The following is a 22,481-nucleotide window of genomic DNA, read 5'->3' on the forward strand; positions in this document are numbered from 1 at the left end:
TGTTCTTCTGGACTAAACAAATGCGCTTTTCTCATGTGTATATTGTGTACTTAATGATTAGTTTGAAGTAAAAAAGGCCATATCATCGTGGTTAGCTGTTGAAGGCCGTAAAGACAATTTGATGCCTGTTTTTTTTATGTCTCTTCTGGATGACTAACAACCCTGTCTGCACACTCAAATAAATGCAACTGTTGTGATTTGGGTGTGAAAGTGATTCATGTGCAGCGATATGAAACAAAAATGACCAGACTAATATAAGCATTGCGATGTAACAGTAATAATCTCGTCCTCATGAAGTAGAAGTTCTGTGTTGATAAGAGCAGAGCAGAGCAGTTGGAAGTTAAAAGATGATGGTGACAGGGCTCAAAATGTTTTAATGTTGGAGTATTAGAAAAATGAGCTCCATTTGAGCTTCTATTTTTGAGTTTTGAGTTTTACCCAGAGCATCTATAGTTGCTGATACAAGATGGGGGTAAAGTTGTCAATACTTCTCAATATCACATTCTTCAAAACAATAACATCCCTTTTATTCTAATAATCAATTGTATTGGAAAACTTACTTCAGTCCCTTTTAACCCAAAGAGAGAGCACTGTCTAGACTGCACAGACTCACTGGCAATCTTTTGGTAGCAGAACATTGCCAATTTAATCGTGCAATGTAGACAGTGCTCTCTTACAAAAAAATTGCAGGCAAACTCCTCCACTCTTTTTAAATTGTGCAAATATGTTGGCAATTTTCAGTTTTCCCGAATGTTTATGTGATATATAAGAGAATGTCTTCAATGTTTTTGGAGTTGCTGATTTAAGGAAAATTTGGAGAGGTCTAATCTACTGAAGAAAAAATCTCAGATTAAAGATTTCTGAATTCTTACCCAAACATTAGATTGCTAGATACTTATAATCCATTGTTACTAAAGCTGCAATCACAGTCAAGACATTACACAAAAACACTAGACGAAGAGCATTTAGGCACTTAAAAACAAGACATCAAAAATACTAAAATTTACGTTAAAAACAGTCTCAAATGTACAATTATAAAATATCTAATGTGATTAACATATTCAGTGTTCAGAAGAATCACATGTACAAAGGTTTGTTCACGTTTAAAGTCTTAAAACCAAAATGTTAATGTATATATATACTCAATGAAAAAAATATATGTACAAGTGTATGTATGACTAAGAGCAAAGTTGTTGTTTATCAGTGAATATGAACTTGTTTTTGTTTTATCTTTTTGTTTTCTTAACCATTCGTCATTTTCTGCAAATAAAAGACCTAAATGAGAATATTTTACTTAGAAGTTATGGAGAAATTGTGTTCACAGTAAAACATTAATGTTCACTTAACTCAAACAGAAACCTTTAAATAAAGGAACCAGGGAAAGAAAAAGAAAAATCAGTGGTTTCTCAGATTTATCCGGAACTGTATTTTTCGCTGTAAAACCGTCACAACCCAGCAGGTGGCGGTAATGCACCTGTGGAGAGCAGCCGTCATTAAAGTCAACCGTAGAAGAAGAAGAAGCACATTTACAGTCTATGGTAGGGACGAGTAAACGAGAGTGTTAAGGTGAATTTTGGACGATTTTGTGAAATGGCAGGTAATTTGAAAGACAGAGAAGCTTACGAAAGACTGAACTATCTTTATCAGGTAAGAAATGAACAATAACTGAACGTTTGTACTCGACAATAGCATTTCTAACAAACTAACATCATGCCGGTGATATTGATTCATTTCTTCTCTCCAGGCGGCTCATTGTGTTTTATCCAATAATCCGGAAAATGCGGAGCTGGCTCGTTTCTACTGTTTCACACAGAAGACCATAACGAGACGTCTAGTCCTCAGACAGTAAGTGAAATCCACCTAAGTAATAAAAACAAGTGTTGTTTTGAAGAAGTTAGAGACGAGTGCTCGCTGTTTTTTTTTTATCTCAACGTAAAACTTTATTGAAAACCCTCTACGGTACAATTCATCACATTCTGGTTTATTATTTCTACAAACTTATATCTGGAAAGCTTGTTTATGTAACATCTATGAAATAACTGTGCAGTATTAATAATGAAAACAAAAATTACAAAATAAAAGAAGCAAAGAAAAAGATAAAAAATTAAATAAAAGACATCATTAAGTCCGATTTCCCAGCAAATGAATCATACTTACTTCATTTGATTCTAATTTTAGCCAAACAATACTTTCATAAAAATAAATGGTTTCATCTACACTCCTAGTTTTAAAACCACGTATTTGACGTACTCTTGAAATTTAAACCTCACAAAAATGAATTCGACAGAAACAATTTCTTTATTTAGACATTTTGATTTGTATCCTCTCAACCGTAGCAGACCGCCCCTGTTGTTTTTGTTTAGTTTGGACTTTGTGTTTTTCTGTTGTTGATTGCAGTTTTTATAATTGTTCTTTCTTTTGATACTGTGCTACTTACTTACTAACTTACTCAACACGTATGTGCATATATTTTAATGTATAAAATGTACATCTTTTTGTAATTTGATTTAAATAAAAAGTGAATTGCTCGCTGTCACTGGGGAATGACATATTTTTGGCTATTTCTGTTGGAGACCCCCAGACCTCCCTTACCTGATGGTGTCAACTGATTAACTGCAATGATTAACTCATGTTAATCATTTTTTCCTTTGCCACTCACATCCCTGACTTAGAAACGGTACAGGAAGTTTAGTTGACTGCAAGAAAAATTAACAAAAATCAGTTTTATTGTTGAAATCTTATTCACCTAAACATTTTCAACATGTTTTGATTTCATTTTTGCAGAGACCCGTCAGTGAAGAGGACGTTATGTAAGAACTGCAGCTCCCTGCTCATCCCCGGAGTGACGGCGACAACAAGACAACGAAGTGAGTCCGTTTAAAGAGACAGTCCACTTCCTGCGGTTATGTTTCCTAATATCCTAGAAAATATTTAAATCTCCTTTCAATTGGTTTTGAAACTTACTGAAATGAAAGGTGGTGCCTTTTTATGACCTACAAAAGTAAATGAGGCTATAATGGACAAGATATACTATTTCTGTGGTCCCATTTTTAATACCTGTAACTGCTGCAAGGGGGTAGGTTTAAGATGAGATTTATTTATTGTTATAAAGAAGAAGGGTGCATTTTTTTGTGAGGAAACCCCTACTTTCATACTTGCAGGACAAGATCAGCAAATAGAAAAGATGTTCCACTTTGTCCAAAGAGGGCTCCAAAAAAGACACAAACCGAAAGTTCCTCACAGGAGCTCTTAGTGTATTATGATATCTCATCTGTTTGGATACATTTAAAGCCTCAGATACACAAACCTTCTTTACGTACAGGGAAAAACAAAAAGACGAGTTTCACCGTCATGAGGTGTCTCAACTGTGGGAAAAGCAAGAGGCTACTGAATAATCCAGATTACAGCCTATGGGTGGATCGTCCTGAGGCCCAGCTGGAGAATCCGAAACAGCCAGGTGACAAATTTTACCTTCACATTGTTACCTAGTGTCACAGAGGATGGTAACTATCAGTAGCCCTTTTCAGACTGCTTTTCCGCAAAAGCGCCACAACTAAACTCAGCCGTCATTACGTCTTTGAACATTTATACTGATCCCGCTGTGGCATAGTACTGGTGTCCCAGTCTGTAAATCACATGTGTTACTGTGTTGTGGAAGCACAGCACAGTGGGAGCTCCACATACACTACAAGACATGCACACACTGCTGTTCTCCCACGCTGGCTTCACTGAGTTGTCTCGCCTCTGTTACTACCTCTTAAGACGGTACACAGGGTGGATCACATTGTCCCTCCATTACGCCTCAACGAAATTCATATGGAAAGCAAAGTGGCACTGGGATGTAAATATTGCGCCTTGAAACGGCAATCTAAATAGGGCTTGTGATTATGTAAGCATCCATACATTGGGTCCCACCGTGTGAAAGCCCCTTCTTCCAGTTCACATTCACAACTGGCTGTTTCATGATAGAATGTTCACACACATCGCTATGCATGACACGTGTTACTGCAGGATACCTGTAGAGGGCGCACCAGAGAGCTCAGGCTGAATGCATCTAACTTCGAGTGAATCAACAGCTTGTTAAGCAAATTTTTTTTGGTAGCCATGGTTTTGTAGAAAAACTTCATCTGAGTAGTTCAGAGTAAGAATCAAAGAATGTTTGCTTAATTATTCCAAAAAGTTGTTTCCACGCTCCAAACTCAAAGCAAGTACAAAGAGAGTCCCACTGAGGACATGATGACTTGAAGACAGCCGTTTGTACCGACTGTAAACTTTGAGTCTTTTTTCACCCACAGATCCAGCCCCTCCTGTTACAAAGAAGCCCAGAAACCCAAAGCCTGGTAGGTGGGCAGCACAGCAGCAGCTCTCCTCCTCTGGAAAATGTGCAGCTTTAATGTCATTCTTAAGTTGTTGATCCATGAACAGGTGTGATATTATCAATTAAGCACCGAAAGTTATGAACTCTGGTAGATTTAGTACGTAGGGGTGCACGATGATATTAGCACATCAACATATATATATACTTTTTTAAACATTAAAATGATCAGTCCTGAATAAATCTCTACGCTGACATTACAGGCTGATACTATGACTCTCTAACACTCAAATAGTTTGCTTTTAAAACGCAGAATTAAAATCTGTCATATTGACGTGTAATCTGAGTTGAAGTAGTTTGATAATTTGACTGTTGAATGTGAACATTTTGAAAACATTACAGACAAATGCAAAAAGTAGAAATGATCGTTTGTTGATTCCACACCAGAGCGACTCGATGGTCTCTGCAATCATGGAGAAATATGAAAATATATCGGTATTGAAATAATCAGTCTGGATACCATGGCGACAGAAATAGAAGTCTTTAGGCAAAAAATATTGATATTTGTGCAATTTAGGCAACGGACTCTTTGGGTTGAAGAATATGACTGAAGTTTATTTAAAACCTTCTGTACTTTTGGATTATTTAAATCATTAAAATAACAGACTTAATTTTTTAAAACATGAATTGACAACTTTAGTAAGTCTTGATATCAGTGATGGTAAAAAAATATCCAGTTGAATGTGTTCCTATGAGTGAGATTTTGGCCTCTGTGAGATCAGTCTGTATTTTTTTCTGCTCTTTTGTTTATGATGCTACCAGCAGGTGGTGTCCTAAACACAGTTTTGAAAGGAACAAGTGTCAGTGAAGGTGTTAAAAGATTTTTTTTAAATGGAAATCACAACTAGGAAGGAAAATAAAAAATTAGTTTTATTATTTTTCATCATGAATATTTTACATCTCTGTACAGGCATGTACATGTTTCTGTAGCTGAATATGTTGACTGTTAACCATCTGTTTCTGGGTATTTAAAAGGTTGATTTAAAAAATAAAAACTTGTCTTCTTTCACATCTTCTTCTTCTCTCCTTTGTCTCCTTTGGGCACTCTGAATCGTGTTTTCTGAAAATATAGAAGATTCTTTGCAAATATCTTCGGGATGTGACCCATGTACAGGAGGAGAGCCAGAATCATGCCTGGAAACAAAAAATAATTATTAACAGAGTAAACCTGAAAGAGCTGCACGTATAATTCATATTGATGTAACATACCTGTGAGAGGACCGAGCCCGTAAACGACTGCGTACTGAACAGAGGTGAATCCAGGACAGTGGAAGGTGAGGCCGTAAGCCAGCGATGGATTCATGTAGGCTGAGGTGTAACCTCTGGCTGCAAAAACCAAAGACAAAAAATCAGTTTATTATTCTTTATTATGCTGATGCACACAACTGATAAAGTGTCTCAGAAACTCAGAATTGAATACAGTGCAATCATTTCCAGATATTATACGTAGTTTAATACCTGGATAGCACACATTGAAGCATGTCTCTGTTCATGAACATCAAGAATGGCAGGTTTAAGAAAAAAAAGTATAATGCTCTATAACTGGGGCAAGTCCTGCATGAAAAAACTTGATTAAGTTTAAGGACTAAACTGCAAGATAAAGGAAGTTAAGTGAAGTTTTGGCCTGTACTTTTGCAAGGGGGAGTTAAGATCTTTTTTTTTTTAATTAACATGTTGATAAAAAAGTTGAAGTGTAAATCTTTCCCCACAGGGTTTCTTTTTGTAAGAAATGAATGTTATTGTTTTGACTAATGTATCACTTTTTTATGGTTGGACCAGGTGGGGGTGCACATGTAGAGGGGCTCCAAGGGATGGGACCCACTGCAGTGTTTCGATAGTTAACATGGAAAGGAAAGTCGAGCTAGTGGGTATGTCCGATTCCTCTACAGTAGGTGGAGTTATACCCCCGTTCAGCTAGTTACTATCAGACCTTCTTCCAGTTGACCTTGCTAACAAGTTAACAAGTTAGCAAGCAGCAAACTTAATGCTGTTTGACTTCAAGGTCTAAGCCTGCAGCGGAAACTGTGAAGCGTGCTCAGAGAGCCTTGTCCAGTCTGACTGACATTAGGCCTATTTAGGTGTTAGTCCGATTTGGACTTTAAATCCAGAAATTAAATCCAGAAATTGGACTTTAGTACGATTTCAGTCAGACTAACATGTTTATCTTGTACTTTAAAAGTCTTGTTTTAGTCAGATTAAGACAAAAAAAATGACTGTTTCTAACTGCATGTAAACTTACTGGGTGAATCTGATTTCAGAGGATGATGTCTGTCTTTTGCACAGTATGAGAATAGGTTCATGTTTTTTCATTTTATTTTCAATAGTTTTAAATGAAGTGTTTCTTTTTATGTCCCAATTTTCATGCATTCACCGTCTCTTACTTTGAAACAGTAAGGCTGTAAGAGTGTTATTTTCCTCAGACTCACCTGTGTGGGACAGGAACGTGAGGAGGGCAGCGATTAGAGGGATCCTGATCAGAGCAGACCTGCGTCTCAGGTTGAGATGGATAAGGATGAAGACGAGTGTACAGACACACTCGGTGAAGAAGCCCTGCAGCACAGACACCAGCAGAGATGAGCTGCACTCCGAAGCCATCAGGTTCTTAATCATGTGCATGTCTGTGAGCTCCAGACTCCAGTAGTACACTGCTACGAACAGGGCCAGGTGGGCTCCCAGAAACTGGGCCAACACAGCCAACAGGGTGGGCAGCGTGGGGGTCTCCAGCTGCAAGAACTTCAGCAGCACCAAGGTGGGGTTACCTGATGCCCCATCACAGACCACACCGTTAGTCAGCAGCACCACAAACAGCATGGTCACTGTCACATCAGGACCCAGACCCCCGGCCCACTCCCCCACCTCCACGATGGTCTGCACCTCCAGCCGGCACGCCACCAGCATGAAGGAGGATACAAATTCCAACATGAACCCCAACCGAGGCCATTTTCTGAGCAGAGTTCTCACCGAGGCTGCAAAGATCACCACAGACACAAAGTATCCGAGTGAGGCGTTCAGACCAGACATGACTCACATCAGCTGCTGCGTCACAAAAAGAAAAGAAAGAAAGTTTCACTCAGTGACTCTACTCTCTGTCAGGCAACGTGGCACATGCACAGACACATCTCTTATCAGGGACACGTCAGGATTTTATCCTAAACCAGATGCCAAAATACACAGGCCTGAGCTAGGTCAGGTCAGATAGTTGGCCTGCAGTCAGAGGTCCTCTAACAGCAGGACAACATGTAGAAACTATCTTTTTCATCTGACAGCACAGGAAGAGGAATAATAATGCAAATGAAAAGATGGATTAAAAAGTAAAAAAGTCTCAGGATCCTGCTACAGGCTGCACTGAAGTCATGCTTGTATCAGAAAAATAAGTTTTCTGAAGCATCTGTTACTTTTGAAGTCAAATACTGATAGATTAGGATTACTTAAAAGTTGTGAATTTTACCTATAATTAAGCTAAAATAATTAACAAATTATTAATCGACTATCAAATGATTTGATTCATTATTACTTTTTAATTATATTCCATCTTTTATATCTACGTGTATTTGTTTGCTCTCTGTACGCTGCTGTGTTGTATGTGCTTTTTTTAATGCTCAAACTGCTCCGATCCAAATGGCCCTATTGGGATTCAACAAGTTGTTTGAATTAAATTGTATTCAGTGGAACTAGTTTGATTACTAATCAGCTTGAACATACTTTAAAGGGAAAAGTTTGCAGCTTAGAAAATGTGAATAGTTTCTGGTTTCTGTCCTTTTGACCAGAATATCTTTGGATTTTGAAATCGACAAGACATTTTAGGCAACCTCCCGAGCTTTGGAAACACTGATGGATTTCACATAGCCAAGATGGAGAAAATGATTAACAAATCAATTGACAGTTATATAAATGATGCAGGCTTGAAATCAAAATAGAGCATTTTATTTCTAATCTTAATCTCAGCATTTCCTGAGCAGTATTTATGGACTTAAATGTTGTCTTTCTGTGTTGGGTGTTTTTGTTTATAACTGCTTAAAGCTGCTCAATTAATTTTATTATAAAGAAGTCATACAGAAACTATGATATATAAATGTAAATAATTCTGTAACAGGTTGTGGTGTGGCGTCATTATTTATGTGGTCTGTCGCCACCTTGTGGTTAAGTAGTAAACAACATATTTCTGTTACTTACGGTGCAGCATATGAACAGCTGCTGTAACAGTAAACTATTTTTCCCTGACCGTCTGCTTCTTTTGTAGTTTAGAGTTCATTAAGATAAACTTCCCCTGTACGTCTGTTTTTTTATGACTGTGTTTAGACCATTGACTGTAAATATTAAAGAGGACATATTATCCCCCTTCTCCACCTTCTCAAACAGTCCTCCAGTGGTCTAAATGAAACATCTGTGCTGAGCTTTGGTCAAAATATAACATGAATCAAGCACCAGAGGAGGTTTGTGACCCTGTATAAACCAGCTCTCTCAGAACGCTTCGTTTTGGTGTGTGTGTCTCTTTAAATGCAATAACCCCCCCCCAGTTTTCCTGGTAGAAATCACTCCTCTCCTTTTTTCTTTTTTTTTTTTTACCAGAATCCAACTTGTGACATCACTAGTAGAGCACATTTGAAAAAGAGCATTTTTCAAAGCAGACCACAAACAAAGGACTGGATGGATTTATTTCACATTTTGTGGGTCGGTAGACACTCAGGTTACCCAAATATATGTTCAAAAACACTGTAAAAGTGGATTTTTCATAATATGTCCCCTTTAAAGATTTATTTTTTGGGGCATTTTATGCCTTTATTAGAGAGATAGGACAGTGGATAGAGTCGGAAATCAAGAGGAGAGGGAGAGTAGGGAAATGACATGCGGGAAAAGAGCCACAGGCTGGATTTGAGTCTGGGCCGCCCGCTTGCGGACTACAGCCTTCATACATGGGGCGTGTGCTCTAACCACTGCCCCACAAGTGCCCCATAATATGTCCCCTTTGAGATTTACAGTAAGGTCACAGTTAGTCACTCCTCATTTCACATTTCATTTATTTTCAGAGTTCTGACTTTTTTTCTGTAGAGAGGGGTACATTTTTTAAAATATAAATAAAACAGAATTAAGACAAAAATTCAGACTCACACCAAACTAGCTACTCTCTCTCTCTCTCTCTCTCTGTGTGTGTGTGTGTGTGTGTGTGTGTGTCTGTCTGTATGTGTGTGTGTGTGTGTGTGTGTGTCTGTCTGTATGTGTGTGTGTGTGTGTGTGTGTGTGTGTGTGTGTGTGTCTGTCTGTCTGTGTGTGTGTGTGTGTGTGTGTGTGTGTGTGTGTCTGTGTGTGTGTGTCTCTCTGTGTGTGTGTGTCTCTCTGTGTCTGTGTGTGTGTGTGTCTCTCTGTGTGTGTGTCTGTCTGTATGTGTGTGTGTCTCTCTGTGTGTGTGTCTCTGTGTGTGTGTGTGTGTGTGTGTCTCTGTGTGTGTGTGTGTTTATGCGTGTGTGTGTGTGTCTCTGTGTGTGTGTGTGTCTCTGTGTGTGTGTGTGTGTGTTTATGCGTGCGTGTGTGTGTCTCTGTGTGTTTCTCTCTGTGTGTGTCTCTCTCTGTGTGTGTGTGTGTGTGTGTGTGTGTTTTTGCGTGCGTGTGTGTCTCTGTGTGTGTGTGTGTGTGTGTGTTTGTGCGTGCGTGTGTGTGTGTGTGTGTCTCTGTGTGTGTCTCTGTGTGTGTGTCTCTGTGTGTGTGTGTGTGTGTGTGTCTCTGTGTGTGTGTGTGTTTGTGCGTGCGTGTGTGTGTCTCTGTGTGTTTCTCTCTGTGTGTGTCTCTCTCTCTGAGTGTGTGTCTCTGTGTGTGTGTGTGTGTGTGTGTCTCTGTGTGTTTCTCTCTGTGTGTGTCTCTCTGTGTGTGTGTGTCTCTGTGTGTGTGTGTGTGTGTGTGTGTGTGTATTCAGTGTGTGTGTGTGTGTGTGTGTGTGTGTGTCTTTCTCTCTCTGTGTGTGTCTCTCACTGTGTGTGTGTGTGTGTGTGTGTCTCTGTGTGTGTGTGTGTGTGTTCAGTGTGTTCAGTGTGTGTGTGTTCAGTGTGCGTGTTCAGTGTGTGTCTGTGTTCAGTGTGCGTGTGTGTGTGTGTGTGTGTGTGTGTGTGTGTGTTCAGTGTGTGTGTTCAGGGTGTGTGTGTGTGTGTGTGTGTGTGTGTGTGTGTGTGTGTGTGTGTGTGTGTGTGTGTGTGTGTGTGTGTGTGTGTGTGTGTGTGTGTGTGTTCAGTGATGGCAGCACAGGGTGAACAGCAGCAGTGTCTCAGTCAGGAATGAGCTCTGGTCGGGGATGGAGGACAAACCTCTCCCGGTGTTCGTGAAGCTCTTCGCCGCCGGTTTTTACGGTGTGAGCTCGTTCCTCATCGTCGTGGTGAACAAGAGCGTGCTCACTAACTACAGGTAACGTTCACCGTGACGTCTTTAACGGGGTTTCACGCTAGTTTGGATGCTAACATGTAAGCTAAGCTAGCGGCTGAAGTTGAGTTGGCGACTGGTGGAGCTTCATTAGCTTACGGCAACTTTTGGCTAACTGAGCGGGGAACGTGTGCATCTAAATACAGGTTATAGTTTAGCATGTTAGCATCATATGTGTTAGCTTTGTTTGTACTGAGACTAAAGTAGATCATCTCTTCTGTTCAGATTCCCGTCTTCAATATGTGTGGGCATTGGACAGGTGAGTTAAGCGCCTTTAAGACATACTTACACACACACACACACACACACACACACACACACACACACACACACACACACACTGAGGGCAGGTATCCATTAAACTGGAGAGGGGTACATTTTTTTTTTTATATATAAATAAAACAGAATTAAGACTTTATTCTGACATATTTCATCCAAAATCCAGACTCACACCAAACTAGCTACTCTCTCTCTATATCTCTCTCTCTCGCTGTGTGTGTGTGTGTGTGTGTGTGTGTGTGTGTGTGTGTGTGTGTGTGTGTGTGTGTGTGTGTGTGTGTGTGTGTGTGTGTGTGTGTGTGTGTGTGTGTGTGTGTGTGTGTGTGTGTGTGTGTGTGTGTGTGTGTGTGTGTGTAGATGTTGGCCACAGTGGTCGTGCTGTGGGTGGGCAGGGCTGCGAGGGTGATCAGCTTCCCGGACTGTGATGAGAGCATACCTCGTAAGGTGAGATAAAAACACACTTTACTTTTCATTCATGCTCTTTAAAATCGACATCATGTACTCCGAGGTGTGCACTACAGTCAGTGTAATGTGTGAAGAGGCCATGTTCAACCTAAAGATAAAGCCTGATGCTGCAAACCTGACTTTCTCTGGAGCAGGTTATGTTCACATTTATAGATTTAACTCACCCATTGATTTTTCTTACCATTCTGTCTGTGAATGAAGTAGATTCTCCGCTCTAGGAATGTGTTTGATATGGAAACTTGTTGATCTGATACATCATGATGCGGAAAGAAGCTGTGCAGATTTTCGTCATGGGAACACCCACATGCATCCAGTTATAGTAGTGCTGAAGAAAGTCTAACCCCTTGTCATTATTGAATACACTTAAAATTTCACACAGCAGATAATCCCCTTTATAAATCTTGAAAACAGAAGCTAAAGACACTTTGGATGATCTTTTATACTTATAGTGCTGTCACACTTTCGCAAAAGAATGTATCCAGATCTATGAGCTAATGTTAGAAAGAGCAAGATATAATCAGGGGAATTCACCTCAAGCAAGTGGGAGGGGGTGGTGACATTTATTCCCTGAGATTGTTGTAAAATCATAAATTCTATGCACACATGTGTCATTTTATTTTTACTAGAATAAAATTCTGGTATTGTGTCAACTCTTATGGGTAATCAATATTTACTTGCTATAATTTGGACCTAAAACCGAAGTTATATCAGAGTATCTGATATTTGAGGAGACTTGCAGAATACATGTCTTGACGATACTGTTGACATAATCTCTGTCTTTAACGTTTGAGAGCTCCTGTCATTTGAGAAATTAACAGAGGCACCTAAAGAGCATCAAGTGTTAACATAAATAGACATTAATTTATGCATTAACAAGATCATTTTTCTGCAGAAATTCTCTCTTGCCTTATTTGAAGTAGCAGTGTTTCTTTTTCCCATTGTCACTCTTCGTTATTCTTTATTGTTGTTCTTTATAACACTGACAGAAGCAGGTGTTCCCGAGATTGTTGCTTTTTGTGCCAAAAGAGTCAAATGACACATTTTTTTTCTGAGCAAACACAGAGTCTGAAGAAGAAGGCCGAGGGAAGTTAATAACCACCTTCGTGACAAAGTCATTTCTGCCTGGAGTTTCGTTTTTTTGTCAAACTAGGACACCCCTCTTGATCTTTATCAACAATATTTTACTTTGTTCTGCAGACGTTTCCTCTACCTCTCCTCTATGTGGGAAACCAGATCACTGGCCTGTTTGGGACAAAGAGGCTGAAGTAAGTCCTCGTCTGTGAACCATTTCAGCTGAATGATGATTCAAAACGAAGCTTTGAAATGAGCTCATTGGGCACGGCTGCTAATGATGTGATGTCTGTCCTCTCCCTCCAGCCTGCCCATGTTTACTGTCCTCAGGAGGTTCTCCATCTTGTTCACAATGCTGGCTGAAGGATTCCTTCTCAAGTAAGACTTTACATCGCTTCAGGGCTGGACGTTTACAACAAAAAACATGATGACTGTCTTTAATTTGATGGTGCTGCCAGAATAAAAGTTATTCTGTTGATGACAGAGGTGAAGAAATCAGATAGTTTAACTTTCATATATGTTTTATTGTCATACCCTAGATCTGTTGATTACACATTTTTAAGCCAGTTTTATTTTTAGTAAATCTAATTTAAAACAGAAAAACTAAACAAAGTAGTTCCAAGTTTGAAAAATAGTTTTTTAAAGGCTGGCAGTCCTTCAATGATGTTTTTGTTTTCAAGGTATTTACAAAAAGATTGATCAGACCTTTTCAGAGTGAAATTCCACAGCAGCAGCATAACAAAGCTCTCTCGCAATCACATAAGTCTTTATACATTTATATTAATTCCCCAATGGCCTAATATTGGTGTCCCAGTATGTGAATTCATATTGCATTATGTGAGAGAGCACTGTAGGAGCTCCACATACACACAGTGTTGCTCTCCCCTGCAGGTTTCACTAATGACACGTCACAGGGACGTAAATATTACGCCTTGAAACGGCAGTCTGAACAGGGCTGTCCACACATGTCCTCTTCAGAGCAAAGGGGTCTAGCAAATGAAACTGTCTACATTGTACAAATTTGTGACATTTAGACAGTGCTCTCTCTTTCTCTCGGCAGCATTTGGTTAAGAATATATTGAACCTCTGTGGGGTTTCTTAAGTATTGGTACTTGTCATTACTTTTGATCATTAAAATAACAGATTGTATTGTTTCAAAACACGTGATATCGAACAGTTTTGAAGTATTAAAAATGTCGATAACCTTTGAGCAGAATAGTCCACAGAAGTCTATACTTGAGGTTGTTTTGTTTTTCCTTCACTGTGAGCATCAAACAGAGGATGCTTTCCCTCCTACTTTGTCTGGATGATGAGCTTATCAATAATGACGGCCCCGCTATCACCGCTCCAATAACACACGGAGCATGAGGATGGGGGTACAGAACACGATCCGACCGATCTACTATATGATAGGCTGGTTGAAAAGGGTGGCGGTGACGAAGTCGCCTGCTGCTTCAAACGCTCTTTCTTCATTGGGAACAATTAAAAAAATTCTGGCACTCAGAAAAACGCCAGGTGGACACCGGCCCTAAAAGTTCACCCTTAGCAAACTGTCTCAGACACCCTCTCTTAAAGCCAGCAGCTCAAACAAAGCTTTGGGAAGTGGGCGTGTACTTCTGTACTTCACACTAACACATGAACTGACCGGCTGTTTCTGCCGTGTCATAGGCTGTTTAATTTGTGTTTATTGATTCAGTTTGTCCAAAGTTTATCGTCAGAAGAATTCCACATAACACCCCTGCAGAGATAGTTTTATCCCCCTGCCCGATGTCATTGATAACCCAGTTTTCTTTGTCACTTAACTGGGACACTGAGCGGTTTTCTTTGAGCGGTTTTCTTTGAGCTTTTATTAGCAGCTGGATTAAGTTTCATTGCTGTGCTGTTTTCTGACCTCTCACAGGAAGAAGTTCTCGCGACCGGTGCAGCTGACAGTGTTTACGATGATCCTCGGGGCGTTCATAGCTGCAAGGTAAGTCCTGCTGCATCCAGGTGTCACCGGCTGTAAACCAAACCTGATTTAGCCGCACTACAAAGGCTCGTCCAACCCTGATAGATGTCCTCACTACAGTTATATTGTCTGAAGGGTCATTACACATATGTTGTAGTTAACCCCTGAAGCCCTGCAGTCTTACGCTGTGATTTCATTTTCATGGAGTCATTTAAAATACTTCACATCCCTAAATCTGTACAACCTAAGCTGAAGTCTGTGTAAGATATAGTCCTGAATTTGTGTCATAAATGTGAAAATTAAACAAACACACAAGGTTTACTCCACAAAAACTGCTTTATAAACACACAGAACAAATTGATCCAAAACTATAGACATTGCAGACACATTACATATCTCTTACACTCCAGAAGTTATTTGAACTGAGATCTTAAAAACCTAAAACTTTTCTGAGTTGGTGAAGTTCTGTCTCAGCTGTATGGTTTAAATTATACATCCATTAAAGCAGGATTTTGCGAACATCTCCTGCAGCCTCTGATGAATCATTGCATTTCCAAATGCTAAACCTTCCTTTCATTTCTTTCTGTTCGCAGTGCTGACTTGTCCTTCGACGTGCAAGGTTACGTCTTCATCCTCATGAACGACGTCCTGACTGCAGCAAACGGAGCCTACGTGAAACAAAAATTAGATGCGAAGGTATGTGGCAGGGCAGTTGGATGAATAGTGAGCATTGTTGGGTTGGAGCTGTTTTTGGCATTGAGCTGATGTTGGTGAATGTCAAGGACCAAACCTGTCCTTCAGCTTCAGTCTGCCATAAAGGAACTCAGTGTACAAAAACACTGACTTTTATTCCAACTGAACTTGATTTTATCTTCACTTTATAAATCTGCTGTGATTCTAAACAGCATTAAATCTTATCACAGCTTCATTTTCACCAGTCAGGGTTAGCCAGTTATAGCATGTAGCTCGTTTTAGTGTTTTTTTCTGTCACATGAGCCGACTGCTCTGATCTCACATTACAGCAGAGGCAGAACTGTGTCCACATTTAGTCTGTGATGACTGTAGAGTTCCTCACATGCAGCAGCACAGAGTGGTTTGTGTGTGAGGGATGAAAGATGGAGGCACGTGCAGCAGCAGAGTCAGCCCAGAGGTTCCAGGTCGTGCAGTGAATAGTGGCCTTGCATGACATCTGTATGTTAGTTAGTGAGGAATGCACTGAGAGTCTGAGTGAATAACTCTGTGTTCTGGCTCTGCTTATGTTTCATGTCTCTGTTCCTTCCTGTCCATCTGTTTCCATGCTCTCTCTCTCTCTCTCTCTCTCTCTCTCTCTCTCTCTCTCTCCCATACAGGAGCTGGGGAAATATGGATTGTTGTATTATAATGCATTATTTATGATCCTTCCTACTCTGCTGCTGGCTCATGTGACTGGAGATGTGCAGAAGGTAAGAAGTTTGACCCTAATGTTTCGCTTGTATTCACTATAAACACTAAAATAATCTTAAAAAGTAATTTTTCAACTCAGAAAACAGGTATCAAGATCGTTTGATTTTTACTAGGGTCACATCTAACAAAGAATAGAAGTTCTTTATAACAGATTACCAAAAGTGGAAGAAAACCCCTGCACTCTGTCTAATTTTGCACAAAGACATTGGCAATGTTTCAGTAAATCCAGAGAGAGAGAGAGAGAGAGAGCCTATGGCTGGTTACACACTGGACCATTTTCAAATCTTGATGGGTTTTAAAAATGTGGGAGACCACAGACATAAGGACAGTTTCAACCGAACGCCAGACCAAACACGTGCTGTTTGAGGTAAAGATTCCACAGACACGAGATCTCACAGAAAGTTGTGTGAATCAAACTCCAGAAGAAAAACAAATATGGAGGACGATGCTATGTCACGGACACAGAAGCTTCAGTGTTTAACCAGCTCTGCATCAGTCTTGAAACCTTTCAGTATTCTAACCTCTCACCATTTTTAAAAGCATCTCCAATACGTATCCTTGTTTTACCATGTTTCTGATCATGGAGCTTAGTAGAAAAATGCTAAGGCTTTTTAGATCTGGAGCCCGCTTCCATCAGTACAGCACCTGTTTGTTTGCTGTGATAACTGGTCTCATATCTGGCAAACCGAGGGGCATCCAAAACGGCTGTGTGTGGGTACCTTAAAACCACCTACCTTCTCTGGTAAAAACTAAATAAACCATTTCCCACAAGAATCAATTTTTTTAAATGTCTGATGATATAGTTAGGTAATTTTATGATTGAATTCAGTGCTCCTTTAATTTGAAGATGAGAGACTGCTGTGGACTATTCTGCTCTAAGGTTGTCAACATTTTTTTGATACCATGTATTTTAAAATAATAGTCTCAGTTATTTTGACGATCAGTCGTATCAAAGCTTTAAAAAACTGCAGATCTTCATTCATGATTTTAACTAAAAGCTGCAAGCCAACGAGAGAAGAGCACTCTTTCTACTCTTTGGGGAAAAAAATGGCTGAAGATCTGAAGGTTTCTTTTTCTTTTTGAAAGCTTCGTCACTTATCGATGCTGTAGTTATTAAAAAACAGAGATTGTATTGTGTGTAATCAAAACTTATCGAAGTATTGAAGTTTGAACAACTGAAGCAGTGAGTGTTCATATGTGTAAGCAGCATGTGTGTGCAGTAAGTGTGATGTTGGTGTGTGTTGGCAGAGACTCTGAGGTTTGCCCAGCTGGGGCCCTGCAGCCTCAGAGGCACAAAGCGTCCTTTATACACCCAGTAGAGTTATTACAGCAGAAACTACAACCTCTGCTGGTTAAATCACCTCAGTATGGACACAGAGTCAGACCTTTTAAAGCTACAGGAACTCCTGATGAATTTGAAGATGTATAACAGTTCAGGTTTTCACGAATGTTTATTAAAGTGCACTTTCGGCTCGATCTGCATGAGATGATGAAAAATCTTTGATTGTGATTATGATGTTCAGTGTTGTGATAACGATATTGGAGTAGCTATCCGACAACTTTAATCGCCACTGTAGGGAGCTTGAAGTCATTTTGAGCTCATGATGGTTAAGAAATGAGGAGGAATATTTGTTAACTCTTTTTTATTATAAATCATCCTCTTGAAATTATATTCAAAAGGCCGGTTGTACTGCATTGTTCTGTTTTTTTTTTTTTTACCCCAAATGGTGTAAAAACATGGCCTCGGGTTAAACATTCAGGGACTTCCTTAACATGTCTTCCTTCTAGACAGCTTGAAACATGACAAACACAAGTTGACAAGAAGAAACAGTAATTACAACTAGTCCTAAATAAACAAACTCCTGATGATACCTCTCTAGCTGCTTTCACACTTGGACAAAACTCAAAAGTCTTTATCCTGAGTGTCTCCTGCCAGCCAGCCCCATAGTAGAATTTTCCCGGTGAAGTCTGAGTGAGCTGATGTGAAAACGCTGTAGGATATAATCAGGACAATTCACCTCTAGTGAGTGGGAGGGGTGGTGACCTTTATTACTTGCGATCGGTGCACGACCACAGACGTTATGTATGCTAATAGTGTGATTTGTTAATATTGTGATTCTATCAAACTACACAAAGCATTGAAATAAAGGCTAATACTCTGATTATTGCAATTTATAGCAGGCTCTGTTGCTTCATTTGCAACTTCTGCCTTGTTCTTTTAACGTCATGTCTTGCCTCTGGAGAGGACAAACTAAACCAACTGTGTGTGATCTTTGTGTATTCTGTGAGAGTTGTTGTGTTCTGATTTTGTGTTTCCTCCGTCAGGCGGTGGAGTATGAGGGATGGTCAGACATGCTTTTCCTCGCACAGTTCATCCTCTCCTGCATCATGGGGTAAGAAGTGCGTGTGCGTGTGCGTGTGTGTGTGTGTGAGATGAAGACACAATCTGAAAAGTGAACATGTGGAACAAACTAAGCCTGCGTGGTGGTTTTTTGTGATATCGGTGATTGTAGACCTTCTTGGCTCACAGTGACTATTTGTGTTTAGTTCGTACTCACATTGTGTAATGTTGTGAAATCTGGCTGCTTTGATAAAGTTGGCTTATGCAATACAATAACATGGTTGATTTACAGGTTTGTCTTGATGTACTCCACTGTGCTCTGTACACAGTACAACTCTGCGTTAACTACCACGATCGTCGGCTGCATCAAGGTAAACTGCAGAGTTGTGTAAAGTAACAGGTGAATACACAAACAAACCAACGGGTCGGCTAATAAATGTCTTCTCTTAATGCAGAATGTGCTGGTGACGTACATCGGGATGGTGTTCAGTGGAGACTACATCTTCTCCTGGACAAACTTCATAGGTTTAAATATCAGGTATGGAACAGATGTATTTCCCTGTGAATGCTCTAATATCACACTCACACAGCAGATTGGGTCTAAAGTGGAGCACCAATCACTGGTGCACTGTAAAATTGTACCAAGGGCTAGCCGGAGAAACTCTGGATACAGTCAAAGACATTTTTTGGGGCTTTTCATGTTCACACATGCAGCTCACACCGAAATCTTTTATGCAAGTGTGAAAGCACTATAGGTGAGCGAGAGGGGGTGATGACGTCTAAATCATGTGACTGGTTTGATATTTGTGCAGTACTGGCAAATATGTTCTTGAAACACAACCACTCGTGTGTTTCATAGAGTGAATACGTCCAGTTACACGCAGCAGTGATATGAAGTGAACTGTCATCATGGTGTCAAGCTGCTGCTTCGCTCGCCTTCTCTGATAGGTTTAAATCATTACACGACTATGACTTGTCCTTTTTATGTCCTGAAACCTCGGAATTCCTTAAGGGAACATTTCCCGCTGTGATGGGACACGGAAAGAAGATTGCAAATATTTCCATTTCTTTTTACGACATGACAAAATAATTAATGGTTTACAAAACTAGGAGCTTGTCAGTTTTAATGTGGTGGGCTGTTTTTAATTTCTTGATCAACTCAGCTGTGCCAAGTTCACTGTGGTTAATATGATGCAGAGGATCTGTTGTTTGTCCACAGAGCTGCTCATTATAAGCCTCATAAATCACATATTCAATATAAGCATGGAGCATTCTAGTTGGACACGGTTCTTCTTTCTGCTTAGACAAACACACAGTTTGGTTCCTCACTGAAATGATCAACTCTGTTGGTTTTTCTTCAAATGAGGAAGAGCAGTGCTGACACATGTCGGATACTAAAGAGCCAATCAGCTGCAAGAATTTCAAACTGCCTGCTGGGTCATGTTGCGAAATGTGATGGATCCTATGACTAATGATGTGCTGCAAAATGTTCAGCTTCTTACTGACTGAAACAACACATTGGGCAAGTTTAATTATCCAGCAAGTTATTTTTTATAGCCTCTCACACATGAAGTCACAGATGTGAAATTAAAACCAGTGTGAACAGCTCCGAAGTAATCGGAACATAAAGCTATCAGACCAAATCAAATCTTGAAACTGGCATTTTCAAAACGATAAAGGTGGATGAAACCAGGTACATTGAGGAAAGCCATTCATGTTTTTTATCCTGATAAAACCTCCTTTGTGTTGATCAAGTCTTTTGAGTAGGATTGAGATACTGTGATTTTTGGATTGAAGTTATCACAATCCTTCTGAAAAGATCCTGATCTCGTATGAATGAGATTCTGATCTTGTAATTAAAAGAAAAGATCTCATAATTACGAGATGATGTGCCTATTTTTTCTCTTGGGTGAATGTACTGCTCTTCCATACTGTACTTATATGACTGAAGATCAGAAGTTTTTTTCCAAGCTTTAATTCTTTTCATTATTATGAATAACAGATTGTTTGTTTTGAAAGATGCAGTATCATAAAGTATTGAACATTTTGAGAACCTAAATCTGTGTGTTTTTGGGGCAGTATTGCGGGCAGCCTGGTGTACTCGTACATCACCCTGACCGAGGAGCAGACCAACAAAGCGAGCGACACCGCAAAGCTGGACATCAAGGGGAAGGTTGTCGTATGACAGAGACACTGGATTTTAAATGTTCACACAAAACTGTATCTTAAAGTTTATTTATGGAGTATTTGAGCAGGACGTGATGGGAGCGGCTCTGCACCTTCGCCGTCACTCCGCCTCCCCTGCTGCTGCCATGGTTATGAACCCTCCAGAGGGAATTGTGGGTGAATCTTTAGCCGATGTTTTCTTTATGAATATTTGTATTTTAATATTGTATATGAGGGGAAACTGTATTTATATGACAACATTTCATGTGGTTGGGCTGACATAATGAACAGCTGGAATCAGTGAACATAAAGGTTATTTAAAGGCACAATCCTTATTTTTCTGCCTTTTCTGGTTTGCTGTTTACAGGGAATGTAACTTTAGATGCCTTTAAAGCAGAGCTGCACTGACACGCTCATTGTCTGTTGTTTCTTTACCTTTTTTTGTGCACACTGCAAAAGTTTGTGACTTACAGTGATGTAACTTCATCTTTCAAACAACCAAAGTGTTCGTGTGTTGGTCTGTCAGGTCCTTAATGTTGCTGCCTCTGTGTGGGAGCTGATTCCACATTACAGTTTACGTTTTGCTCCCTCAGTATCACAGGAAGCTCAGTGTGGCTCTATGCAGAATGAACAAACAGAACTTTTCGTTTAATTCTCATAAAGGGGGAATCATTTGTTTTATACGGAGGCCCTAAGGGGACATAGGGGGGGAAATATGTTTCAGGTGAGCAACAGAAAATCTCTGTAAAGACATATTAACATCTGGATCACTAGAAAGTAGTGCGTGTGCACCAGAGAGTTTCCTCTGAGATATCTCAAAGAGTTCCAAGTGAGCACGTAAAACCTTCTCTTGAGCACATCAAATTTTCTCATGAGCATGGTTTATTTTCTGTTACGCACCAGATATTATTATTATTTTTTTTTTCTTGATGTTCTGGCACTTTGAACTGAAACGACGCCTGCTGAAGGTGAGACTGTGTTCCTGTTAAATTCACGCTTGAGATTATTGAACTTCCCTGAGATTATATTTCAGGTTTTTCAAGTATTATAAAAGAGAAACATTTCTAAATTTTTAATAGTCAGGTACAAGACTTGTTTTTTGTTACATTTTTATCAACATGGTTTTATATTTATTACTTTTTTAGACTAATATTCATTTTGTAGGTGGAGCGGCTCGTGAACTGTTGATGCTCGTCTAAAACAGTAACCATGGATTTCTAGTAATGCTGTATTTTTACATTAAAAGAAAATCTGTTAAAAGTTTCTTGTGGTTTTAGCATTAATCATTTCAAGATGAAGCCTCTGCTTAAAAAAACGTTTTCATAGATTGTTCTGTATTACTCTACTGTTAATTAAAAATTAAAATAATTCTGTAACTGAAGCTCTACACGTGCTGCTGATTTTATAGAGCAGTGGCTCCCCCTTCTGTCCGACCAGGTCATTCAAAGCATTAGACCCCCCCTACATACACACAGTTATTTAAAACTGCATTTCCCATAATTCTGGGATATTTATGCCTTATGCATGCAATTTGCACATTTATAACAGTTTGTGATCTACACGTTTAACTTACCAAATAAAAATAGGAAAAGCTACTAAAGGCTGGCATAACATTTATAAGGCTATATTTCTGATTACATTTTTATTAGTAATGGAGAGACGAGAACCTGAAACCAAATCATGTCATACAAGTGACTTTTGAGTCTCTCAAATTCATTTACTCCAAATGTTGATTTTTCTACATTTTACAGAGTAACACTGATGATGCTTGTATCTGAATAAGATGTCATCACTTCTTTGTCTCTACTACACAGAATGTATTTATTTTGGAAAACATATACATCAAAGAATCAGGACCTGGAGTTGCTTTTCATTTTCTTGTAGGATATTCAAAATTAAATAATAAATATCTTGATTGATTTTTTAATTTTGGATATTAGAAAGCAATGCTAAAGTGCCTCAAATACTGTTGCGTTCAGGGAAATCTT

The 22,481-nt window shown here is 39.5% G+C and overlaps 3 protein-coding genes across 3 annotated transcripts; 2 read left to right on the forward strand and 1 right to left on the reverse strand.

Annotated features, from left to right (window-relative positions):
• Window positions 1-1,491: 1,491 nt before the first annotated feature.
• On the forward strand, window positions 1,492-5,386 carry rpp21 (ribonuclease P 21 subunit). The gene is made up of 4 exons (XM_061031982.1): window positions 1,492-1,647; window positions 1,745-1,845; window positions 2,785-2,867; window positions 3,323-5,386. Exons 1-4 carry the CDS (start codon window positions 1,591-1,593, stop codon window positions 3,487-3,489), a joined length of 408 nt encoding a protein of 135 aa, XP_060887965.1. The 5' UTR covers window positions 1,492-1,590; the 3' UTR covers window positions 3,490-5,386.
• aqp12 (aquaporin 12) lies at window positions 5,229-7,412 on the reverse strand. The gene is made up of 3 exons (XM_061031949.1): window positions 6,802-7,412; window positions 5,585-5,701; window positions 5,229-5,509 (listed from the first exon to the last, which is right to left on the reverse strand). Exons 1-3 carry the CDS (start codon window positions 7,394-7,396, stop codon window positions 5,382-5,384), a joined length of 840 nt encoding a protein of 279 aa, XP_060887932.1. The 5' UTR covers window positions 7,397-7,412; the 3' UTR covers window positions 5,229-5,381.
• A 3,146-nt stretch (window positions 7,413-10,558) lies between these two features.
• On the forward strand, window positions 10,559-21,756 carry LOC132958706 (nucleotide sugar transporter SLC35D2-like). Its single transcript, XM_061031713.1, has 12 exons — window positions 10,559-10,765; window positions 11,006-11,039; window positions 11,417-11,503; window positions 12,722-12,789; window positions 12,902-12,973; window positions 14,496-14,564; window positions 15,137-15,239; window positions 15,893-15,985; window positions 18,312-18,379; window positions 18,620-18,698; window positions 18,783-18,865; window positions 20,407-21,756. Exons 1-12 carry the CDS (start codon window positions 10,656-10,658, stop codon window positions 20,510-20,512), a joined length of 972 nt encoding a protein of 323 aa, XP_060887696.1. The 5' UTR covers window positions 10,559-10,655; the 3' UTR covers window positions 20,513-21,756.
• Window positions 21,757-22,481: the final 725 nt, after the last annotated feature.

This window comes from Labrus mixtus, chromosome 3 (assembly GCF_963584025.1).
Source record: "Labrus mixtus chromosome 3, fLabMix1.1, whole genome shotgun sequence".
Lineage (NCBI taxonomy): Eukaryota > Metazoa > Chordata > Actinopteri > Labriformes > Labridae > Labrus > Labrus mixtus.